This window comes from Stegodyphus dumicola, chromosome 4 (genome assembly GCF_044657685.1).
Source record: "Stegodyphus dumicola isolate Sdum_Otavi_A_Nest chromosome 4, ASM4465768v1".
Classification (NCBI taxonomy): Eukaryota; Metazoa; Arthropoda; class Arachnida; order Araneae; family Eresidae; genus Stegodyphus; species Stegodyphus dumicola.
In genome coordinates this window covers 238,124,962-238,149,834 of record NC_140771.1, presented here as the reverse complement: position 1 = coordinate 238,149,834, position 24,873 = coordinate 238,124,962, and the positions used below count along the sequence as shown (strand labels likewise).

At 32.3% G+C, this 24,873-nt stretch overlaps 1 protein-coding gene across 2 annotated transcripts in view; it reads left to right on the top strand.

Moving 5' to 3' along the window:
* The window catches only part of LOC118197422 (acidic leucine-rich nuclear phosphoprotein 32 family member D-like), a 39,792-nt gene extending 16,957 nt beyond the window's left edge, over positions 1–22,835 (top strand). Inside the window, exons 4-8 of one of the 2 annotated variants that reach the window (XM_085816099.1) lie at positions 274–439; positions 8,132–8,212; positions 11,261–11,346; positions 17,001–17,055; positions 20,554–22,835. In XM_085816099.1, the coding sequence (XP_085672225.1) occupies positions 274–439; positions 8,132–8,212; positions 11,261–11,346; positions 17,001–17,055; positions 20,554–20,612 (447 nt within the window). In that variant the 3' untranslated portion in view covers positions 20,613–22,835. The remainder of the gene's footprint in view (positions 1–273; positions 440–8,131; positions 8,213–11,260; positions 11,347–17,000; positions 17,056–20,553) is intronic. The other variant, XM_035368929.2, reaches the window with a different exon arrangement.
* The last annotated feature ends 2,038 nt before the right edge of the window (positions 22,836–24,873 follow it).

The following is a 24,873-nucleotide window of genomic DNA, read 5'->3' as shown; positions in this document are numbered from 1 at the left end:
ATAACCAAGCTACTCTAAAATAAGTTGATTGTGAATTACTTTTATTTGATAAAGACCACAACTTTGAATTTTAATAGATTGATGGGCATAGGTACTAAATATCTTCTGTATTTAATTTTTTTCTGAAGTATTCTTGTATGAGGATAAAAAAATACTGGATTTGGAAAAGAATGAGCTTTGAACAAATTATTAATATTAAATCTTTTTTTGATAGTATTAAAATTTTTTTCTTAATTTTTGTGGAGTATTTTGTTTAATTTTTCCCCCTCATAGGAAGAATTCAAAAATTTAAAAAATTTGGATTTATTCAACTGTGAAGTTACAAATGTGGAAAATTACAGAGATGAGGTTTTTCGACTCATCAGCAGTTTAAAATATCTTGATGGCTATGACAGAGAAGACAAAGAGGCAGAAGATTCAGAAAATGATGATGACGAAGGTGAGAATGTATTGTTTATACTTTAGCTATTAAAATATGAAAAATAAGATTTCATTCGTTATTTCAGGTACACATATATATATATTTAAATTGCATTTCCATAACTATTAATGCTCCTTCAAAAATAGAATAATAGGGTGTGTGTTGTATCTTAGGGTAGTAATACCAAAAGTTTTTTGACTGCTGATCATATTTAAAATTTTATTTATTATCTATGGGAATTTTATGTTAATGTAGTTAAAAAGATGCTGTTAAAATAAAATATTAGTTAAAGGAAGGATTTTATTTTTATGAAATTGAAATCTGAATTAACACGTGAGAGACAAGTGGCTAAAGTTGTTTTGTGGAGATTGGTGCACGGGAAGTGATTAAAAGTTATTTTGTGCGGATTGGTGGTCGAGTGCGGGTAATGGCAAAAGTCGTTTTCTATGAATTTATGCTATTGGTGGGTTTTTTAATGTTCTTATAATAAACTCGGGTGTTCATGAGCATTAAGTTGATGCCTCTTCACTTCAACGTTAAAAAATGCATTCTTATGAATGTTCTTTGCCGACACTGTTATGCTATGACAACGCATAGCATTCTGCACCACAGCTTCCAGCTAAGCCTTGATGTAAATCTGGGAAGTTGAGAGCTGCATGTTGCTCGTATGTGGTCCACAAGCACATCTGCATAATTGAAATTATTGCTAAGAGCATCGAGTTAGCACTTGTATGTTCCCAGCCTAATTTGAGTTTTTTTTCCATTAAATTCCTAAGAATGGATAATAATAAAATAGAATGTGAATAAAATAGATTCTGTGCAGATAGTTTGTCGAATTGCAAAGTTGAGATTATCAATGATGATTCTAGTGACAACGATATTATGCGTCATCCTAGGTCTATTATCTGATGAAGAATTTCTCGCAATTCCGATTTAAGCCTGGATTCAGATGATTTTGATTCTCAAGAGGAATGGCCATCAGTAGACAAAACCCCAGTCTTGGAAGAGTTTTTAAGGTCATTCAGGAATAAATACAGAAAACGTTCCATATAGTATATCAGATGCTGTATCTTTATTTTATCGATGATGATTTTTATACGTCTCTCGTAGAGGAGTCAAATGGGTAATATTACCAAAATGTTGATATATTCATATCTACCAAGAAAGCCCTCAAATGGAAGGACATTACAAGACATGAAGAAATTTTTGGGTTTTATTTTTCTTACAGGACAAAACATAAAGACCAAAAAGAACATTATTGGAGCACAGAAATTCCAATTTTTCTGAAAATAATAAGCTACAGATTTCATATGTTATGGAGGCGTGGCCCTTTAATAATAGTGAAGACTTGACTAAAAGGTCAGACAGGCATTTGAAAGTCAGATCACTACTGGATTACTTTGTTCCTAAGTTAATAAATGTTTATAAGCCTATTCAGCAGTTGCCTTTAGATGAGGGCATAATACCTTGGAGGTGGAGTTATTCTTCATAGTTTACAATGCAGTGAAAATTGTAAGATGGAATGGTGAAGATTGTAAGATGTATACTGTGCTAAAGTACTAGAGGTTACATGTCATTTTGAAACATATTGTGCTCAAGGAAAGTGATTGATAGAAGCAGTTCAAGTGGTTGTATCACCTTACACAAGCTTGTAGCACCATATCTACATGGATAACTATTGCAATAGCATGGGAAATAGTGAAAAACTATTACAAAATGGGGCCCACCAGCGGCCGAGTGGTAAAGTCGCTGAACACTGGTAGTTCGGTCCAAGGTTCGAATCCCGCGAACAGGCTGGCTGCATGGGTGTTTTCATGGGTTTTCCCGTGTGTAACGTGTATACGAGCCAGTTTCCCTTAAAAAGTCCTCCATGAAGGCATCCCTTCCCTTAGGCAGATAGCCCTCGAGGCTCTGCTGTAATTAAATAACCTAACCTATTACAAAATGGTATTAGAATTTGTAATTGCCTAGAAACCTTAAAACCATTTCATTGGATTTTTGGATTGCCTAAAAAGCATTTCATTGAAAAGAAGAGAAATGTCCTTTAAAAGAAAAAGATACATTTTAGTACAAGCATGGCAAAGAAAACGGTACCTCTTATATCAACAATACATTCATCTAAAATGAAAAATGATCATATCGATAGAAACATGATGGGGAAAATGAAACTTAACCTGCTGATTGACTAGTAAGTACAGTCGATTCCGATTAATTGGACCACATCGGGAAGCGATCGTTTTGGTCCTAATAATCGGCTGGTCCGATTACACGAACATGTCTTATGTTGTACGACGGGACGCACTATATGTAACAAACAGTAAATGTACATGTAAAGCATGTACTAAAATGTAATAATTATAAACTTTATGATGCGGTACACACGTATGGCGAACATACATGTGCAAACAAGAAATACAGTCAAACTTTTTTTCATTGAGAAAATTAATTTAGAAACAGATTCTAAGAAACAATTTCCACGAAACTCAACATGCGAAGCACAATAAAAACAATTTCTTAAGTCCCATTCAACATTTGAAGAACTTACCCAATGTGATCTGACGCGTTCTCCTGACAGATTGCACATGAACGAAATCTCCACAAACATTTAACGCAGCATTGGGACTGCCTTCATTTCCGTCCTGCTTGAATTACTGACTCAAAGTTTCAATGCATTTCCTCTTATCCTGTGTTGTCACTTGCACTAACTTATTAACGGCATCGCCATCATCACTTTCCTGGTCTTCCTATGCTTTCATGTGTTTTGCTGCAACTCGAGCAATGGTTCAGCGTCATAATCTTCATTTTCATCGTAGCATTGAAGCTCGTTGTCGATGAATAAAAATTCTTTGCAATTTTGTACCTGTTGAAGTTCCACACGCAAGTCATCATTTTCACTTTCAATGAGCACGTCCACATCCATCTAAAAAAACAAGTGCTTAAAGCCACAGTGAGAAAAACAGTTCTGAATTGTCTCACTGCTCACTTTTCGCCAGCTGTCGGCCACAAATGTGACTGCTTGTAAGATGTTGACCTTTGCACTGACTTCGCTGGCTTTTGACGATGATTTCAGCAAACTTTCTTCAATTGCTTCAAGGATGTAATTAACCAACCTTGTATGATAAAAAGAGTCTTCAAATTTTTTATGATGCCCATGTCCATTGGTTGGACCAAAGCTGTGGTCCTGGGAGGTAGAAATTCCAGTTGAATATTCATCAAACAATCTAAATAAGGATGTGCTTCACAATTGTCAAGAAGAAGCAGCACTTTTCTCGACTGGCGTTGTAGCTCTGTCTGAGTCCTTCAGCCATTCTTAAAAATGTTTAGAGGTCATCCACGCATTTCTGTTTGCACGATACACAACTGGTAAACTCTCCATCCTAAGTCCTTTAAAGCAGCGAGGCTTAGTGCTTTTTCCTATAATCAACAACTTCCTCTTGTCCGTTCCTGACATGTTTGAGCAGCACAAAACAGTTAACGCGATCCATCTGATCCATTGGAGCTAGAGAGTGCAACGTGTCGAGCCATCCGGTGTAGCACGATAATACAGCCCAGTTTCATCAGCATTGTAAATGTCATCAGCCGAAAATTTTTCAAGAAGCTCGGGCATCTTTGTTGATTTCCATTCTTCAATATTTGCACTATCAGCACTTTATTTCTCGCCATGTGCTTTCTTGAATTTTATGTCATGTCTAGATTTCCATCGAGACAACCAACCGTCCGTAGCTTTAAAGTCATCGTGGCCTAGCTTTTTAGCGAGTTCTGCTTTGCATTTTAACATTGGGCTGCTTACTCGCACAGATTGTCCAGTAACAATAGCAAACCATTCATTAAGGGCCTCATCGACATCTGGGTCCTTGCCTTCACGCTTCCATTTATTGGAAGTTCCTCCTCGTTCTTCACAGTGTGCCCATTCTTCTCGCAGCTCATTCTCTTGTTTTATCAAGCATGAAATTGTAGTCTCTGCCAATTTGGTTATTTCCACCATATGACACTGACTAGTGTTTCGTGGTTATTGCTTGATCTTATCCAAGAAACTAATTTTTTCAGCTAACATCAAGTCCCGTCGTGGCATTTTGGCAGGGCAGATGCGACATGCGCACAGTTTGCTGACTAAAGTGGTCTGAAGAAACCTTGGTGTTTTGGGTTCAAGATGTTGAGGTCTGCTTGCCATTCAAAGCTTTGGCAATAAAATCATCCCAAAAAGGTGATGAAATGAGAGCTTTCTCATGTAAACTTTAATCATGATTGACAGGCTGGAATTCCTTTCAGGTGGAGCCAGACACTCTATTGTTCATTTCCTCGAAACTCGGAGGGGCAAGTCAAAGAAAATGATGTGCATGTTCACCTCCCACCGGTTTTTCCTTTTGTCATGCACTTTAAGGAATTCCTGACCTTTGATAAAGCATTTTCCTGGGAAGCTACAACTACAGATCCTCCCCTATGTCGCAGACCACCTGTACATCCGCTGTATGCGGCCGACTTGTGGCTTCTGTTTCTTATTCGCTCTTACGTTTTTTGGTTCGATTAAACGGAATTTTGGTTCAAATAAGCGAATAATATTAGGCTTGTGTACATAGGATTTGTTTCAGTTCTTTAGGATTTGGTTTGAAAAAGCGGCTGGCCCAGTTAACCATATTCAACTCTACATGAAAGGCATTGATCGGGCAGACCAGTTTCCCAATTTTGCATTGAAGAAGAAAAATCACTAAAGGTAAAGTCCTTGTATACCAAAAGGGTAAAGTTATAGCCCTGAAATGGCAGGAAAAAATATTGATTGTTGTTCATGATGCAAGTTCCCATTTGGTGAAGTGGAAGGAAAACCAATGAAACCAGTTGTTGTTTGTGAATAGCACAATGGGTGCGGTTGGTTTAAGTGACGAAGAAATGTCATATCTCACTCTCGGGAAACAAGGAAAATATTGCATAAATATTTTCTGACAGTTCATGGATCGATCACTGTGGAATGCTTATATCCTAAAAAGGATAACCCATTGCAAAATATAATGCTTCTAGAGTTCTGTTTAAAAAATATTCAGCTAAGCATTCAGAAGTCTTCCTATGGAAATTCCAGTGTTTACCGTGGTAGATGTAGTTTAACTCTGAATCCCAGGAGACTAACTGCTTGACATTTTGCTAACCATATACTTCCCCTCCAAGTCCATCAAGAAAGAGACATTTCCATGAAACCTATGTAGTAGCTAGGTTACCATTTTTACTTTCTAAATAGACTTGAGGGCCAAATAGTAATTGATTATCGCTCAGATTAGAATCATGTGATTCTTCAGACTCAGAAGTTTAGTCTGGTTGGTCTCTACCTGGGACAGAGTTGCAGACGAAACATTTTCGGCGAAGTTTCAAAATCTCCAGCATAGCCGAGACATCGTTTCTGTTGCTAGGCATGACTTCTCTTCCAGGGAAGCTGTTTTTTCTAGGAATCCTCCCGTGTAAACCAGTGCTACCAGAATCTCGTTTCTCAGAAAAGTTCCGTCTAGCGGGGACTGTCGCTAGATGTGATAACTTCTTAAGACTGTTTGTTAGTTAAAAAAAATCTTAAATTGGAAAAAACAAAGAAACGTGGATTTGGTACAAAGATTTCAAAATAAAACTCGAGCCTTGTTTCAAAGTTTCTCATATTAAATTTCATTTCTGATAAATGCTATAAGTATTTTGCATATTTTCATTAGTATATGTATTGTACTTTTGTAGAGTAAATCTTAATTTAACCAAGATTAATTTTCAAAATTTTGCTTTTATGTGATTATTCCTCAATTTCAATTTTCCGACAACCTTTATTTATAATCAATCTTAATTCTATATTTATAAAAACTTTTTCAAGAAATTTTTTTAATATTTTACACAAAAATATGTATAGATCTGAAATATGTAATAAAAAAATTTTTTAACCCATTTTGATAAAATTACGCATCTAGAGGGTTAAAATATTTTGTTGTATTTTCTTCATTCGTCTGAATATTATCTTAATGAATATAAGTTATAAAAACAAAGATTAAAATGATAGTAAAAATGAGCCAAAAAATGCAATTTAAATGCAATTAGTTCTTCATAAGCAGTTCCTTAAAGTCGTTTGTGCGAACGTTAAAGAACAGTATTTACAACAAAACCTCAGAAGTGTCATTCACTTCAGACTCGATTAAAAAAAACAAACTTTGTTTATATATTCAGGATTATGCATAATTAAATTGCATATAGTTGTACCTAAAAACACTCAAATTCTGCTAGAAAGTTTTGTTGTACTTTATACATATAGGATACTAATTTTTTCTTTGTGCTGCTAATATTTTTTTTATACAGGGCCCAGTTAATCTACAAAACATTCAAGTCAACTCCTGGATAATCAGGAGTTGATTGTATATAGTAGTAATAAACTTGGGCAGGAAAATGTATACTCGTGATATGTATATTTTATCTTTAGCTTTAACCCCTTCGCGCTGACTGTCACGTATACGTGCCAGCAACGAACACACTTATCTACCGGCCGACACGCAGGCGTGCCAGAGCATTGTTGCGTTCTCTACCTACTGTCACGTATTTGTGCCAGTACCTTGGAACGGTTTTCAAACTATAATTTCTAACACAAGATGGCACTGTATGTCCATATGGTTTCAGATACATGTACATTAGAACTTCTACTCGAAATGAGAGAAACATGACTCGCATACACGTGTTTTTGATTATATAAACAAACGGGGAACTAAATGTTCCCGAATGGCGTGATTTATGACGTCCCTTTAAATTGCACTTTATTCGCACGTGGTAGTTGTTTATTGTAAGTAGAAGTTTTATATGCGCTAAAGCGTTCAGTATTTCCGTTTACAGTTCAGTTTTTAGAAAATAATTAGATCTTGTTAGATGTGAATTCTTTCTGTTTTTACCGTTTCAATGTCGAAGCGTCGAAAATGTTTAACAGAGCATGAAATAGCAGAAATGATGCAAAATATTTCAGATATTGATTCTGATATTGATTCTGAAAGATTAACTGAAAGAGATTTTCCAAAACTTAGTTCAGAAGAGACTGATAAGAAAATGAGACGACGATGCTTCGTTTGTTCACATTCCCAGAAAAATCCTCCAAAACGGCAAATGAGTTATTACGAGTTCAAGGAATGCAACATAGGACTATGTGTAAATGCCTGTTTTAAAATTTTTCATACGAAAAGAGAATTTTAAGTAATATATTTAGTTTTCAGATGTATAATGTTAAAAGTCATAAAATGGTGAGTAATTAAAATAAAATGTGTAAAATATGCATTTAAACAAGAAATAAGATAATTAAAGTATATATATATAAATATCTATAAAGCATAAGCCGTTTAAATACTCTATAGAGCATTATTAAACAATGCGTTGATACTTCGGAGATTTCATGGATTTAGGCTTAGTAGCAAAAAAGTCCCCGGCCCTGGATAGACGCTCGCGGAAGACACTGCCGGCCTCCGCGATAAGCGCGCGTTTTCGCTACCCGGCTCGAAGGGGTTAATACTCTAAATGTAAAATATGCATATCATGTCATAAACTAAAATTCTGATGGTCTTTTTGTAACTGTTCCTTGAAAAACGCATAAATTATATTTGGAAATTATTAGGAACTTAACCTCATTGATTGATTTCTTGATAGGTCAACTTATTTGTAATCCCTGTTCTAGGGAAATATAAAATGATCATAGTTAATAAAAATTATTTATTTTCCAAGTAGGTAATGATGATGATGACGATGAAAATGATGCTCATGAAGATGGTGAAAGTGAAGATGAAGATGAAGAAGAGGGTGAAGGTAAAATTTTGGTTTTATTTCAAAATGTATTTTGTCTCTTTTGTATACAAATTCTGTGAAGTGTTAGTATGAATTTGTGAGCTGAGGCATTTTTTTTCATATCTGAAGTGGAATATATGATAATATGAGATGTGGCCTATTTTTGTGATAAGAAGCCATTCAAGAAAAAACTGAAAAGCCACAAAAATTTTCAAACCCACAATTTAAAAAATAACATTAAGAATCGCCTTTTTCAGATGGTAAGCCATGCATTTTCATGAAGTTTCCAGATTTCTATCATCTTTTTGTTGCTGATAAGTATCATTAATTGATTTTAGTGGAAGTAAAATGGAGAAAAAAAAAAAAAAGCATAGTGGTCAATGATACCAAGCTTGTCAGTCAACGAAAAATAATACAGTACAGTCAAAAGTCGTTAATCCGGACTTGTCGGGACTTCGGCGATTCCGGTTTATCGATTTTTTCCGGATTATAGATCATCAGTTTAAATCTGGTAAAATGGCATGCAGAAATTATAAAATTAAAAATATGAAACCGTAATTTACGAAATAAAGAACAATTATAATCTAAAGGGTATCAAAATTTACAAAAAAAAAAAAAAAAAAAAAAAAAAAAAAGCTTAATATTTATTTGTTTACTTTATTAAACATTTCTTTCAATGTAATTTGTTTCAAGTTGCTTCGTTTTATGTCATAATACTTTCTCTTTAATTCTATAAACAGACACAATTTCTTGTTCAGTTACAAAGTTCTGCTGTTCAAGTCCTATAATTGCTGTGTCGAGAATACGACTAATTTGTCAATCGAAATTTTTTCGTTTTCAATAACCTCTCTGTCAGTTTCTTCGCTATCGGAAAAGGCGAAGCATGCTTTCGCTTTGTAGATCCTTTGGCGGCTCCAGAATTGGAAACTCTTTTTGACTTGATCGAAATTTCAAGCTTGAGAAAGAGACTACGTTGTCACTATTTACTCTTAAGTTTTGTCACACTTAGAAAGTTTTCTCTGAAAAGTTAAGAAAGATTTCTTTTTAAATTGCTATATTTCAATAACCTCTGTCACTTTCTTCGCTATTGGAAGCAAATTATAATGACGAGGCATTTGATTTAAATCATATCAAAGACGGAGTACATCGAGATAAAAATACTACATTGAGTAAGCAATTATAAGCCAAATAAAATAAAAACATCTGCCCTTAAGATAAGGATAGTGCTGACAGATCAACTTCCAATTCATTGCACGCGCCCCCCCCCCCGCATTAAAGATAAACAAAGTTTAGATAAACAAACGTTAAAGTTTAGATAAACAAAGGGTATGGCTTTATCCATTTTTTGCAGCAATTCCACTTTTTGTTTAATGGACTCCAAAAGATACTTTCGCTTTGTATATCCTTTACATATTAGTAAATATATATCGAAAATTCTATTTGACGTAATCGAAAGTTCAAGCTTACTTTTATAAAATTGCTCTAACAGTCTGCAAAAAATAATAATTCGGATCCAATTCGAAGATTAAGGAACAACGCAATCTGCAACATTAACTGAAATAGATAATTAGATAATTTTAGCTTAGCTTATCTCGTCCGTTATACATTAAATGCGCTTTCCTAAACGTATTTTGCGCACACGCAAATTCGCAGCGGTAAAGGTCTTACGCGCATGCGTCAATACGAAAGTTTGTAGTTTTGAGGTCGGGATTATGGGTGTCCGAATTAACGACCTTTGACTGTTTTTTTTTTTTTTTTTTTTTTTTTTTTTTTGTAAACTTGTATGCTGTCATTTGTGGACTAAAGTGTAATACAAGATAAAGCATTCTGCAAAGAAACTGCTATGGCAGGCCCAACATGATATAAACTGCACTTCTTAAATCACTGAATTAATTGGATTAGATGTGTAGTTGCAAACTGGATAATCAGCTATATTTTATTTCTTCTGCTGCACCTTTACAGATGTATCATTCAGTAAGATCTGATGCATATCATCAATATAGTGTGTTATCTATCACGGTGGCTTTCTGTAAAAGTAGTCTCTAGCTGTGGTAAGATTACTTTTTATCTGTCAATTTAAAGTCATTGAGTGTACTGTCTTTGAGATAAAGAAATTATTCAGCCACTCAACAATATAAGACCCATATCACACATGCATTTGTTTCACACGAACAACTATTTTGGACAGTTTTTTAACCTGGTTTACTATTGAAAGAAAGACGCGCCATTTTTTTCTTCCTTTTGAAAACATTGCAAGTTGTTTGTTTTCAACCAATTAGCTACCAGCTTGTTTGTAATAAAGAACCAGTTTCCCCTGTGTTAACCCCAAAGCGATCTGTGGTGATTGGCCGTTGTGACAAAGCAGAAAAATTTTTCCAAACAGTTGTTCTCAAACAAATGGATGTGTGATAGCAGCCTAAAAGGTATTTTAAAATCTAGGATGTTTAGAATTAATGGAGACGGTGGCTCTTATTAGCATTTCTGTTGTCAAGATAGGCCATACCTGTTATGAAAGTATAACTGTCATTGTGTTCAGTCACACAAATAGTCTTATTCATTGTTTATTATTATGAAAATAAGTGCACAATTTAAAATTATTTTCTATATTTTGTGCTTCAAAAATCGAATTATTGATTGTTGAAAATGCATGTTATGTATGATTTCCATTTGAAATTGTAATGGTGTTTCAAAAACGAAGTCATTTAAGAGGCTAAAAGACTTGAAGTTTGGCTATGCCTGTAATTACCAGAACTAGATATTCATAGCTATTAGTATTGTTATATAATGAAAGACCAGACTCTTCTTATAAACTTTTTGGAGTGTTTGTATAGATAATCAATTTCTTTTCTTCATTGTTTTGAAATAGAATTGTGTTAAAAATTCTTATCTTCATTGTTTGTTTTGGAAACAGAAATGTGTGAAAAGTTCTTTTCTTCAGTGTTTATTTTTTGAAACAGAATTGCTGTTTAAACAATATGTTAAATTTACTTCATAAAATATGTTAGCAGCTTCTGACATGAATGTTACTGATGTAAAATGCCCATTTGTATTAGTATTTTTTTTAATTAGATGAACAAGATGATGATGATGATGTAAATGTTGACGATGAAGAGGAAGATGATGATGATTTAGATGATGAGGATGGGGAAGAAGATGTAAGTTTAAGTATTATTCTGCTTTTCAAAATAATAGTAACCTCTGTTTGAATTACAGTACGAAGTCTGAGAAACGGATTTGGGATTTTTGCGAATATTAGATTATTAGTTTAAATTTAGTAAGATAACATGTAGAAGTTATAAAATTAAAAATGTGAAATAGTGGTTTATGAAATAATGAAGCATTTGTGACTGAGGAGATCAAAATGTGCTAAAAAGCTCATTATTTATTTGGTTGTTTTATTAAACATTTCTTTCAACTTAAGTTTAAGTTCCTTCCTTTTTTTGTGCTAGTACTTTTTTCTTTAATTCTGCAGACAGATATAATTTCTTGCTCAAAATTCCATTTAAGTCCTGTAATTGCCATGTTGAGAATTCACACTAAATTGTCAATCAAAATTCTTTGTTATTAATAACTTCTGTGTCACTTTCTTCACTATCAATAGAGGCATTTTCTGGATTTAGACCACACTTCAGATTTTGCTATTCATTAGTTGATTGATGATTTTGGCATCATTATTGCAATGAAAAACTTCTGTTATATAACCTTTATTTAATACCTTTTCTTTATATTTCTTTACAAATTCTGGTTCTTTTTTTGCTATAATGGGCCCCAACCATATTTGACAATTTTAGGATTTGCACCCAGATCTTTGCCATAATTTCACCAAGCTCATGTAGCTGGAGCATAAAAATGAGCTACACAGTATCTAATAATAACAATAATTCTGTCATGTTGTTTCCTAAGAATATTTTTAAGAATCTTTATTCTTATTATTTTAATTTTATCGCATGCAACTGTCAGTCAACTGTATCACTTTCACACAATTAATCTGTTAACAAATTCTGGTTCTTTTTTTGCTATAATGGGCCCCAACCATATTTGACAATTTTAGGATTTGCACCCAGATCTTTGCCATAATTTCACCAAGCTCATGTAGCTGGAACATAAAAATGAGCTACACAGTATCTAATAATAACAATAATTCTGTCATGTTGTTTCCTAAGAATATTTTTAAGAATCTTTATTCTTATTATTTTAATTTTATCGCATGCAACTGTCAGTCAACTGTATCACTTTCACACAATTAATCTGTTTAACTTTCACACAGTTAACCATTTCACAAATGTCGCCTCCTCTGCTTAAGAGTACATAAATCTAATAGTTGTGACGAACGGTATTCTAGAACCACTGAACCAATTTTCAACACAGAAGCTCTTCTTCTTTTAGCAATTTGTAATATTCCACTTCTGAATGGGTTCATCATTAACAGTTTCATGTTGTGGCCTTTTTTATGTACTAATGTCAGGTAAAAGACCTATTTCTTAAAAATATGTATGTATGGCATCCACCTCATTACTTAGTAAATTAAAGAGTATTAACATTGTATTAAAAAAAGGAAATGAATATATTTTTAAATAAACAACACAAATTCAAAAACCTCATTAAAAATGAATAATGTAAGAATGTGTTACGAGAGCAAGAATGCAGCACTGTGCTAATATACAATTACATTGCAAAGTATAATAACATGCAGCCAGATGTTTGAGAGATATTTCAGTTGATTGGCGATTCAATCTCGGGGGCTGAAAGAAGCATCCAAATTGATGCTCCTTGAGAAAATTTCGTTTAGTCATTCTTAGAATCTGTTATTATCAGCCCTAGTAGAGCAATAACATTATTTCTAATTTGTGATTCAGCAGGTATTGCTTCAGATGAAGCAGACACTTGTTACTGTTAAGGTGAGACTTATTTAACACATATTTGTGTTTATCATTCAAGAAAAGGGGATTATATTAATGCTGAGAGAAAAATGAATTAAATTTTCCCCCTTCCTTGTTAATCAAGCTCTGGGTCTCAACTTGGGTTCCTTGCTTTTTTGAGCTATTAATCGCATACTTTGTAGAGATCTGAATAAACATCATGAAAATATTATTTTTGCAGAGCAATGCAAACACTAATTAAATATATACTGTGGGTGTGAGGGATAGAAAAAAATTTGAGTTAATGATGCAAGATATCTCCTTCAAGCTGACGCAGTGCTAGTAAACCCTGTAAGTTAATAAAATTGCAAAATTATAGTAGCTTTATAAGTTTTATGTTGGTTGCTGAGCTGTAGCCAGTGTTTTTGAATAAATTGATATGAAAGATAGTTATGTTGTAGTAGTTTTTATAAAATAGTGTCAATCACAAATCTTCAGCTGCAGATAAATTGAAGAATGGGTTTGAAAAGAAGAAAATGTCCCTAAAATAAAACATTTCTTGGAAATGCTTTAATAGTGCACATATATTAAATAAGAATTCTCAGCCGCTGTATATTTTCTGAAGATGATTTGGATTGTTGGAGATATTGTGGTAATCGAAGCAAATCAGTATGTAACACAGGTAGTAGGAAATGAGCAATGTAAAATGAAAGTGGTTTGGGTATGGATTCCACATTTGTTGAAGAAGTATTAGCATATGAAAAATAATTTGAATTAACTGTATAACAAGGTATTAAGAAAAAGAAATTTAGTAAAACCTCTTTTTGTGAAATGTTAACTCACTACCTTTATTTCCTTTTATCAGATTCCTAGAGAAACTGCTGTATTGTTGAAACCCAAGGAAATATATAATTTATAGTAATGGGATAAGACATGTTTCCAGCATAACAAAGAAATGGTTGACGTGATGTGTTTCCAGATGAAGTCACTATTGTTTCAACCGCAAAAATTTTTTGTATTTACTAATTAATATTTTTATTACTCTTCTAAAAGAGGGCAAAGGGTCATTTTTATAACATATAAAAATTTCAAGACATGAGTAATAGATTTTCTTATGTTGGAATTTTAAAATATTGAAATACAATGATTGAAGTATTATAAAATGACTTCAATTAGGAATTCATAGTAAATGTATTTGAAAAGCTGTTTTTCTAATTTCTTTGGATGGTACAGACATTTTAAATCAGTGATGGTTGTTCTGATTGTTGAGATAAGATATATGCAAATAATCCATTCAGAAAATTCTCCAGCATTAGATAAAAAGTAAATCTAAATCAAATTTTGAAACATTTTAACCTCCCTTCTCATCTGCTGAATGTTATGAACTTAAGAATATTAGATTAGTACAAATTACAATGATTTTACAGACAAACTATCTTTTATCATTATAGATTACACTGACGAGCCAAAACATTATGACCATCCCCCACGTTTTTCAGTGAACTCTGGTCTGAATGAGCACGTGATTAAGTGGGAATGGTATTTGCTGCTGGAGAAGGTAAGGTATCATTCTTGCACTTAACTTTTGCAAATGCTGGGAAAGGCTGCTGATCTAAGCAAATTTGATAGAAGGCAGATTGTGATGGCTTGAAGACTCGGAACGAGTATCACTGAAACTGCACTTCTGGTAGATTTTTCACAATCTGCCATTGCTAGTACGTATGCAAAGTGTATAAATGATGGTGAAACTAGCAGTAGATGGATGCCAAAGTGTTGGATGTCCATGCATATCAAAGGAAAAAGACAGTCAGAGATTGTATCACTTGGTACAGAAAAATTGGCACTACACAGTGGCTCATCTGACAGCCTAATACAGTGTAGCATACCTGCCAACTTGTACGAATTTTTCGTAATTTTTACGAAAATGCATTTGTCTTTACGATTTTACGATCGTAATCCATTTTTTACGATTTTTTTCCTTTTTCAAGTGTTTTTAGTGATTTTTGTCGAAATTTTAGAATTTTTCGCCAATTGCATCGTGTTTTACCGCCAACTACCGACTACTTCGAATCCAGTAACCTGCGGTTTCTCCCAACTCGCCGCTAAACCAGCCAATCCAATGCGCTGAACTTGTGGAATTACTCAGCTCGGATTCAGCGAGCGTGGATTGTCGCATTCTGTTTTTTGCACGTGCTACAAATTTTCTTAATACGTCGTTGTTACGAAATGAGTTCAAAAAAACCGTATTCTCAATATTTTCGGCCTGCCTACAAAGCCGAATTTCCAACAATTAAAGAATCCTTCAAAGGAAATAACTGCATTTTGCAACGTGTGCACGTGTGACTTCATAATAAGTCACGGTGGAAGAAGCGACATTGTGAAGCATGTTAAGTCTAAAAAGCATGAAGTTAATGCTTCGGCTTCGACAACGTCAAAGAAAGTGGATGATTTTTTTTTTTTCAAATTCGGCTACGAATTCGGATGCCGATGTCATTTTGGCAGAGTATTTGTTTACTGCATTCCTCATCGAACACACCGTGCCGCTAAGCGCTGCGCCGGTCAACTTTTCAGACGGATGTTTCCCGACTCCAAGATTGTTCAGAAATATCTAACCAGGGAACTTGTAAATTCTTTGAAAGATCATGAGAAAAAATAATTTTTTCAATGTGTCAGAAAGTACTTTTTCTCAGCCTGTGATTACATTGTAAGGAAGTTTCCTTAGCAAAATGAAGTTCTTTTAAATGCTGAAGTGGCAAATTTGAAACAAATTGAAAATTCATCGTTTGAAAAGATTTGTTTTTTTATTGATAAATTTCCATTTTTGTTAACAATCAAAGAAAATGAATGCCATAATGATGCTTTAGATGAACTACAAAACCAATTTTCTGCTGCACAGTTTGAAGACTTTGCCAGTTCTGGAGAAGATAGACTTGATGTCCTCGTTGGTACCTTAAAAAGAATAAAAAGAGCTGATGGAACACCAAAATATGATAGACTAGCAAGAGCTTTATGTGCTATTCTCGTAATTCCACACAGTAATGCTGAGTGCGAGAGAGTCTTCAGTGTTGTGAAGGAAAACAAAACTATGTTTCGTTCTTCAATTTCACCAAAAACTCTAGAAAACATTTTAATTGCTAAATGTTATGAGGAAACTAATTGTTTCCAAAGAATTTTTGGCTAAAGCCAAAAAATGCTCTCTAAATTCGTTGCAATAATTTTTTTGTGTAACATTAAGTTCTTGTTTTATGTTTCCTAATAAATTTTTTAGTTACTACTTAATTGAGATTTACTAATGTAAGTACAATTTTCTTTTTTCTATTCGTATATATATATATTTTTTTTTAAATATCAAAGCATGATATTAATTCTTCGTGTTCTTCTGAATTTTGGAGAAATCTTCTGAATTTGGGGGAGAAATCTTCTGAATTTTTATCTTTAGAGGTTGGCAGGTATGGTGTAGGTTCAGGTGCAAGTGTTTTGGACCACACAGTTCAGTGAACATTGTTGGATATGGGACTGCACAGCAGACATCCATCCCACTCATGTGCCTCTGTTGACCAACTACACCTACAGTTGCTTGGTCGAATGAACCATTATTTCTCATTCATCACATCGGTGATCATGTCAGGATACAACATCTTCCAGGCAAACAGCTGCATCCTACCTCTGCAGCAGATCATACATAGGCTGGTGATGGTAGTATTATACTTTGGGAACGTTCTCATGATCAGCTGCGGACTATTTGAATATAATTGTCGATCAGTTGCACCCTTTCATAGTGTCTGTCTTCCTAACTGGAAATGGTGTTTTCCATCAGGACAAGCCCCATGCCAGAAGGTTCGAATTGTGTTGAAGGAATGTTTTGGCTCTTCATTGTATTTTACACTTTAAAATAATTATGGGACAGTGTTTTTTTATTTATAAACTTAACTTCTGTTTTTAACTTTTAGGAGGATAGTGAAGGAAATGAATTTAATGCAGAAGGAGATGAGTATGAAGAGGAGGGTAAGTTATATAAATTTTTTAATGCTGTGTGAAAATTTTGGTATACACTGCTAATAGTGGGATGCTTTGGTGATTTATAGTTTGTTAGGATTTTATTAATATGGGAGAAATGTATTTGTCTTTTTGAGGGGGAAAAATTGAAAATTAAGGAATTTTACCTTTTGCCTAGTTATAATTCATTAGATGCTGTGATAAGGAAATTTTCATATAAACAGAATTGTTTTCAAACACATTTTTCATTTGATAGAAAGCAATTTTTTTTTTATTTGAATATATACAAACTCCACTTACATCACAAAATGTATAACATAAGCTTGCAGAAGTGAGTTAATTAAACATTATGTGCATTAATAGGGTAAACACAAACAAAAAATGGTAGTCTAGATTTTAAAAACATGTAAGTTCAGTGGACAGGTCTAAAAAAATTTTGAAATTGTTCTTCAGGTGGAATCTAGGTCCATGAAAAGGCCTTTTAGTGAAAAAAAATTTAGTTTTCATATGAAAGTTGTTTATTAGAATTATCTGTGTACACTTAAAACTAGTAATCCATGGTCTAATTAAACCCACCAGCAGCCAAGTGGTAAAGTCGGTGAACACTAGCAGTTCCAATGTGGGTTCAATTCCAAGCGAATGGGATAGCTGCATGGGCATTTTCATGGTGCTTCCCATTTTGTAACATTGTATATGAACAAGTTTCCCTAAGAAAGTTCTCCACGAAGCCATTCCTTGCCTAAGGCAGATAGCCTTAGTATGCTTTGTCATAATCTCAGTAACTATAAACCAAACCCATAGTGTAATGAAATATGCTTTTTTAAAAAAATTCAGGAAATATGAATTTAAATTTATGCATATTACTATATATACGTTTGTGTGAATAGAAATGCCATTGAAGGGAAATAAATAGAAAATTTCTGTTTCTAAAGTGTTGAAATATCTGGAAATGATAAATTTTGTAGGATAGTAATAACAGTATTCTTGGTACTGATCCTTTAAGCTGCGTTCAGACATGGGCGTAAAGCGCATTAAGGCATAGTCAGAAGGAAGATGAAGATTTGGTAATAGGAGCTGCAACTACAAAAGTAGTGGAAGAACTTTCAGAAGAAGACAAAAATAAGTTTTATCTTCATGTTAGAAGTTACTTCTGTCGAGTATGTGATTACACACTACATAAATTTCCAGTCAACGATGAAGTGATTTTGCATGCTAAAGTTGCTGATGTTTCTGCTCTAGCAAATGCATCTTTTTTTATATAAGGTACTTTTTGAATAGATTTCCTGTGTTACTTCGTTTAGTCATGAAAGATGATGATATTGATGTTGCTACCGATATACTGCAGTCGCAATTTTGCAGTTTACAATTAGAAAACTTGGATGAAGTTATAAAATCAGCTAGGATTGACACCCAGTGGAGGTTAATTGGAAAATTGAAAGGTGCTGATGGAATTTTAAAATATAGTGAACTCTCTAGAACTATGTTGGCCATCTTGACAGTTCCCCATAGTAATGCGGAGTGTGAGAGGATTTTCAGTGTTGTTGCGAAAACGAGGACTAAATTTAGATCTAATATTAGTGATGACACATTAGCAAAACTTTTATTAGCGAAAGCAGGCCTACGTGGCAATTGCTATGAACAAAATTATGAAGTTTCTTTCTTAACGAGAGAAAAATCTGCCACTGTCCATAACATTTGTATGAAAACTGATTAAAGTGCCTTTTTTTTTTTTTTAAACGATGAAAGTAATAAAAATGTTTTTTATGTTTAAGGTATTTTTGTTTTGCTTGCATTTAAGACTTAGTAACTATTTAAAGTTAATTCATTATTAAAAACTATATTTTTATCATTTAAAAAGTCTTTTTAACATTGTGAAAAATCTCCTGATTTCTTAAAAAAATCTCCTGAATTTTGAGTGTCATAGGTTGGCAAGTATGCCTGTTTGTTTGGTGGATGCGAGTTTTTTGTAAGCAGAGTGGATTTTTATTCACTTCCTTTACTTTATATTCATGAGAAAAGTACTTCATTTCAGTTTCACATTAGTTTAAAAAAAAAAAAAAAAACCTGATTAAGTGCCTTTTCATATCTTACTCAAATAATGCATTATTAATTTTGTTTACAGGGTAAACTTTCTGTCCCAATATATACATTTATTTTATCATTGCTCAAGATCTTAACCAATCAGAATCTTCAGCATAAGAGTAAAGTAATGGAACATTTATAGATCTGTTTATTAAAACCTGTCTTGCAAAACCGCATTTAATAGCTAAATTTGTATAATTATTTATTTTAGTCTGTTTTCATAAACTTTTGTTCATAAGATTATATTTACATTATTAAAAAAGTAAGAAAGGAAAATATTTTAAATTATAAACTAATGTATACCAAAGAGGCAAAAAAAAAAAATCATATGACTGGATAAAGGCTGTCGTGCTATTAGGAATTAAGTATTAGTAAAATTGCATTTCCCCTCTTCACTTTTCTATTAAATTGTTGCCTTGTTTTATATCAGTATAGCAGGGAGACTGTGACTACCAAAATTTTCAATCTGCAAACAACATGAAGGTACATTATCCAGTGTATTAATGTATTCAATCTTTTAATAACCTAACTGCCAATTTGACAAGTTTTACCACAAGACTCGATTTTTCATGATTTATTGAATCAAATGAAACTTGAATAGTGATTTTTAGCTTAATTTTCATGTTAAATTTTATTTGATCTGAATTGTGTTTATCTAATGTAGATATTGTAGAAATTTTTTGAAATTTTAACCAACGTTTAATGAATTAATGTTTGTATATAATTTTTACCTCAGTTTATGGTACATTACTAGCTTAAGCTACACCAGTGGTTCTCAACCTTTTGACTAACGTGTACCATCTAAACAAAAATTGAAAACCTTTAGTACCACCACTACAAAGTACTTCTACCACCACCACTCTTGAACAAAGCTCAGATTGCATAAATTTACGAGTGGAGTGTTGGAGAAAATAACTCTGTTAGGATGTTGGGGTTTCAATTTTTGAATTCAATACTTAAAAATACTTTGCTTCTTTGCATACCACTGGCTGAGAACCCCTAAGCTACACAGTACGTACATTAAGTATTTTATTTTTATCATATTTGAAAAATTACTTTCAAATACTATTAAAAGTACTTTAAAATAAAAGATTTTCTTCATTCAGTCTAATAAAAATGTAAGGGAAAAAAGTAGCCAAAGAACAGAAAATTTAGAAAAATCATACAGATAGTTAAATACAAGTATATTTTGTATTCGAAAAATGTAATAAGTTCAGTAATTCGAATCATGCATAGTAGAAAAAAATTGAAGTTTGGAGTTCTTTTGAAATCATTTTGGCATGCTATAGGAGAAACCTCTCGACTTTTTTTTTTTTTTCGAATGTGCCCTTTTCATATATTTCATGATTAGCAGCTGTGTAATAAATTTGTTGGTATATTAGTCATATTTAATTAATTTTTAATATGAATGTATTTTAATAATAGGTGAAGGTCCTCATGGCCAGAAGAGGAAAAGAGATGGTGATGACGACGATGAAGATTAAAAAGAAAATAAAAACTTTCCAACAACATTGCTTCATCTATTCATCTTAACATGTAGAGTGATAATATGTACAGCATACTTTATATCATCTTTCCTTTATGTTTTGCTGTTCTCAATCAGCATTTCTGGACTGCAAAACATAAAAGACCCCCAGCGATTGAGACCAAATGATGGAAGTGGACAGCAGTCTATGCAGTCTGCTTTGAGTCGTGCCTAGTAGTATAAACCCACAAGCCTGGTCAGGATCCCTTTGCAATCACTGCACAAATCATACAGATTTCATTCGTGATTTTGTAATATACTTTTTTTAATTACATTTGTAACATAAAAAGGTGTTCATTGATTTGATTTAACATGTATAAAATTACCAGTGAAATCATGTAGATATTGCTTATTTGAAAATTTCATGCTAATATTACTTATTTTGAACTGATCCATTAGTTAGTTTCCTTAAAGAATAATTTTGTTCTTGATCCCAAGTTGTGTGATTATTTTCCTATTTATTTTTATATTTGTTTTATCTCAGTGCTTTTCTTATGAGATTTCAGTCCTTTGTATGATTTTTTCATTCCCTTAATGGAAAGAATTAATAGTAGTAGGTTCCTGGTTTGGGTTTTGGTTTAGTGAAAGTGTCATTGCTTTTTAAGTCCATTGCTTAATGATATCACAGTTCATCATTTTTGAATAGCAAGCTGTCATTACGGGAGCTTGTGTATCACAATTGTTAATAAAAAGACTTTTTTATCAACATATATCCCTTTTATTTGATTAGTTTTCATATGATTTTTCATGACTGTATTAATGTGCTTTAGAAGACTTCATTACTGATTTAATTTGTATTTGATGTGATTTTTAAGTTTTGTTAAAGTTTTAAATTATGAAGAATGCTGTTTGCCGCACTTAATAGAAGTGCTGAATATTTGTATGGGTTGGAATGTATATAATGTTCAGACTTGAAATATTGTTTTATAATATGAATATTTAAGATAATGAATAATAGCACAAATAGTGCATTATTTCATAAGCTTATTCTATATTTCTAACTACTGAAGAAATCCAGTATTTATTCTTAGATTAAAATCTGTAAACTTTAGATTTTTAACATTTTCAATAATTTAATGTTGGGCGAGATTAAATATTTTCATATGATGGGATACTTAGGTATTGATTTTTTTTAACCAAGTATGAATTGTAGTTTCAAGTTAGTATGCAATTCTGTAACAAAACACTTCAGTAAAACTGATCTCTTATTTAATTTCTTCAGGTTATTCATTTTTGCATTTGTTTTATAAACTCATACTTAGAACAGAAGGAAAATGAATATTTTAAATATTCTATTATCATATTGTATTTTTAACACTATCAGTAAATGGAATCACTTTTAAACCATGAGCATTGCAAGTTTTATGAAAAGTGTTTTCCTTGTCTTTTTCCTCCTGTGAGGTAGTCTTGCTCTGTGACCCTTTTAATATTTGAGATTTAATAATATAAATTTGGAAGATCAGATTTACGTGAGATAGTAGATAGAAATGAGCTGACAAATCAGTCTTCATATTTAACCTTTCCCCCCTTTAATGTTAAGAAAGTATAGTTTTTTCTGTTAGACCTCTTCCTTGTTAAGTTAATGAAAATATTTTAAATGAAATCTAATGCAGTGTTAAAGGTTATAATTTTGCATTCATTATCAGTTCAAATAGCTTTTTCCAGGTAACTTTTGCAGAATGCATTCTTGGAATAACTTAAGCAGCATATATTCATTATTATTTTCATAACACAACAGAGCATTGTAAGTGATATATTTACTGATAATCCATCCTGTTTGTACATGTTTTAAAGCCTTTGGAAGCTTAGATTTTTTACAAATCATGCTGTAGAATTTACATTGCTGGTATGTGGTATCTGTTTTATAGATAATGCCTCATTTGGTCTCTGAACTCTTACATTACCTCTCATTCTATGAAATTTTATGCATTATTCATTTACATACTTTGTAGTTTGTCCAAAACTATCATGATGTACAGATATTTGCAAAACTTTCAAACAGTACATTAAAATTGTCATCTTTGCAAGTGGTTTTTGTGTGAAAAAAATATGCAAATAACAGTACAATTGTGATGAATGAATGAAAAACATGTCATAGCTCATATGAAACGTTTGGCTGGAAAGTGTTTTAGAGCTTCATATTTAAAATAAGCAAATATTAAACTTTATTTTCTGTTCAGAATTTGTTTTGTTTCTGTGATATTAAAATGGGATAAAACAGTTCATATGTTAATGATAAACATCTGTACAAAGCTAGGTAAATGTTGCATTATGCAGCCTACTGTTAATGGACTGAAAGGGCTGATTTATTATCAGCATCATACAGATATAAATAATTTTTATTAACTTATATTTGTGTGATATGGGTAATCAAATGCAGTGCCTAATTAAACTTTTACACAATGTGAATGTCAGTTTTTATGTGCTTCTCATATTTTCCCCTCAATTAGAAACTTAACTTTGCATCAAATCATAGTACAAGTAAAGAAAATTAGTTGGGCATGAAACTTTTGTTCGAGGGATCAATTGTATCAAAATACTAAATTTTAGGGTTGATTTCCCCCATGGAAGTACATATTTCATAAGAACTTGACATGAAAAATATTATAAATTATGTGTATTACAAGGTATTCGATTTTAATCTTGAAATAGTAACAAAAAATCCATTAATGTAATTTTCAGACTATAACTCTGAATTTGGAATGCAATTTTTAGAATTTCTAAAACTGCACCTCTAAAGTTATATAGAGTAGCTCTCAAACTTTCTAATAAGTATTTTTAGATGAAATAAAAAAATGTAGATGCTATGAACTTGAATATGAAATGATTTGCAAGAATATAAAATTTAATTTTATCAAAGCAATGAATTGGAAAGTGATGGCTTCCTTGAATACATACCTATCCAAAAACTTTTTAAACATTGCAAACTCTTCTGCTGCGTGTTACACGAATAAAGGAAAAGCTTTCTTCTCATATATTTTCTGAATATTCTTTTAAATAATGTCTGTGTAAACTAAACAATTGCAAATTCATTAATTGTGGTTTTTTGACAAATATTATGTTGGAAGTTTTTAACTTCAATATATTCTTGAGGTGTCAAAGGATTATCTTAAAGTTCTTCATATATCAATTTTTCTATTCATCTATCTTAATGAAGTAACATCCTTTTTTATAGAAAAACATATTGTTACCTCTATTATCAACTTGTCACATAATCAGTGGACTCTTCAACTTTTGAGATATGTAAGTTAATTACAAATCTTCTAAGTTGTAAAGTAGTGTACTTGAAATGCTTTGTCACCACTACCTGCATCATTTTACAAGAGCTGATTTTTGAAATTATGTAATGCAAAGTGCAGTATAGCAATTATTTTGGCTTGTTTGTTTTATCTTCATAACTAGAAAATAAATTCTCATTAAACATTGACAAAATTTTAAGATAAAGCTTAGGTTTCATTAAAAGCATCAAAAGAAATAAAAGATAAGAAATGCTCTTGGAAAAATGGAATTGTTTTTAAAACCTTCATATATATATATATAAAAGCTTAGAAACAGGGTCAAACTTGTTAGATCTTTTACTGTACCTGTAAAATTTACTTTAATTGTATTTTGTTTTTAATCATATCTGCTTGGCAGTTACTTCTACAGCATTTTTTAATCACTGCTGCCACTTCATTAGTCATACCATTCATTAGCATTTAAGAGTGCCTGTTGTCTCAGTTCTGCATGCAAATTCTAACCCTAATATGGCTTTTAAAGGTTCTTGGAAAGTTTAATATGACCTTGTCATGTGTTATGGTTCACCAAATTCTTAGATGGCTGTTGGTCTAAAATTTAATCAAAGTGAATCCCTAAAAAGGGCATAGTGTTATTTTAAGTGTGTTCTTAAGGCAGGCAAATCTTGCATTTTTCATACAGTACCTCTAGAACATTCAAATATGAGCTAGTTTCCAGTTTTTAATGCATCAAAGATATATGTAGTCTGCAGTGGTGGTTGTTCGTATGCTATTTTATGCAATTTAAATATTTTGTTGAAAAATTTGAAGTTGTGTTTGCAGATGTGGCTGTAAAATCCTAAACTTAAAACTATAGAGCAATAATCTTGAGTTTTTAAAATAAATATTAAGGTCGCAGTGTTTTTCTGTTTTTCTCGGCAGCATAATTATATATATATATTTTAAGATGTTAGCATTACGGCTGAAATTATTTTAATTTTTGCT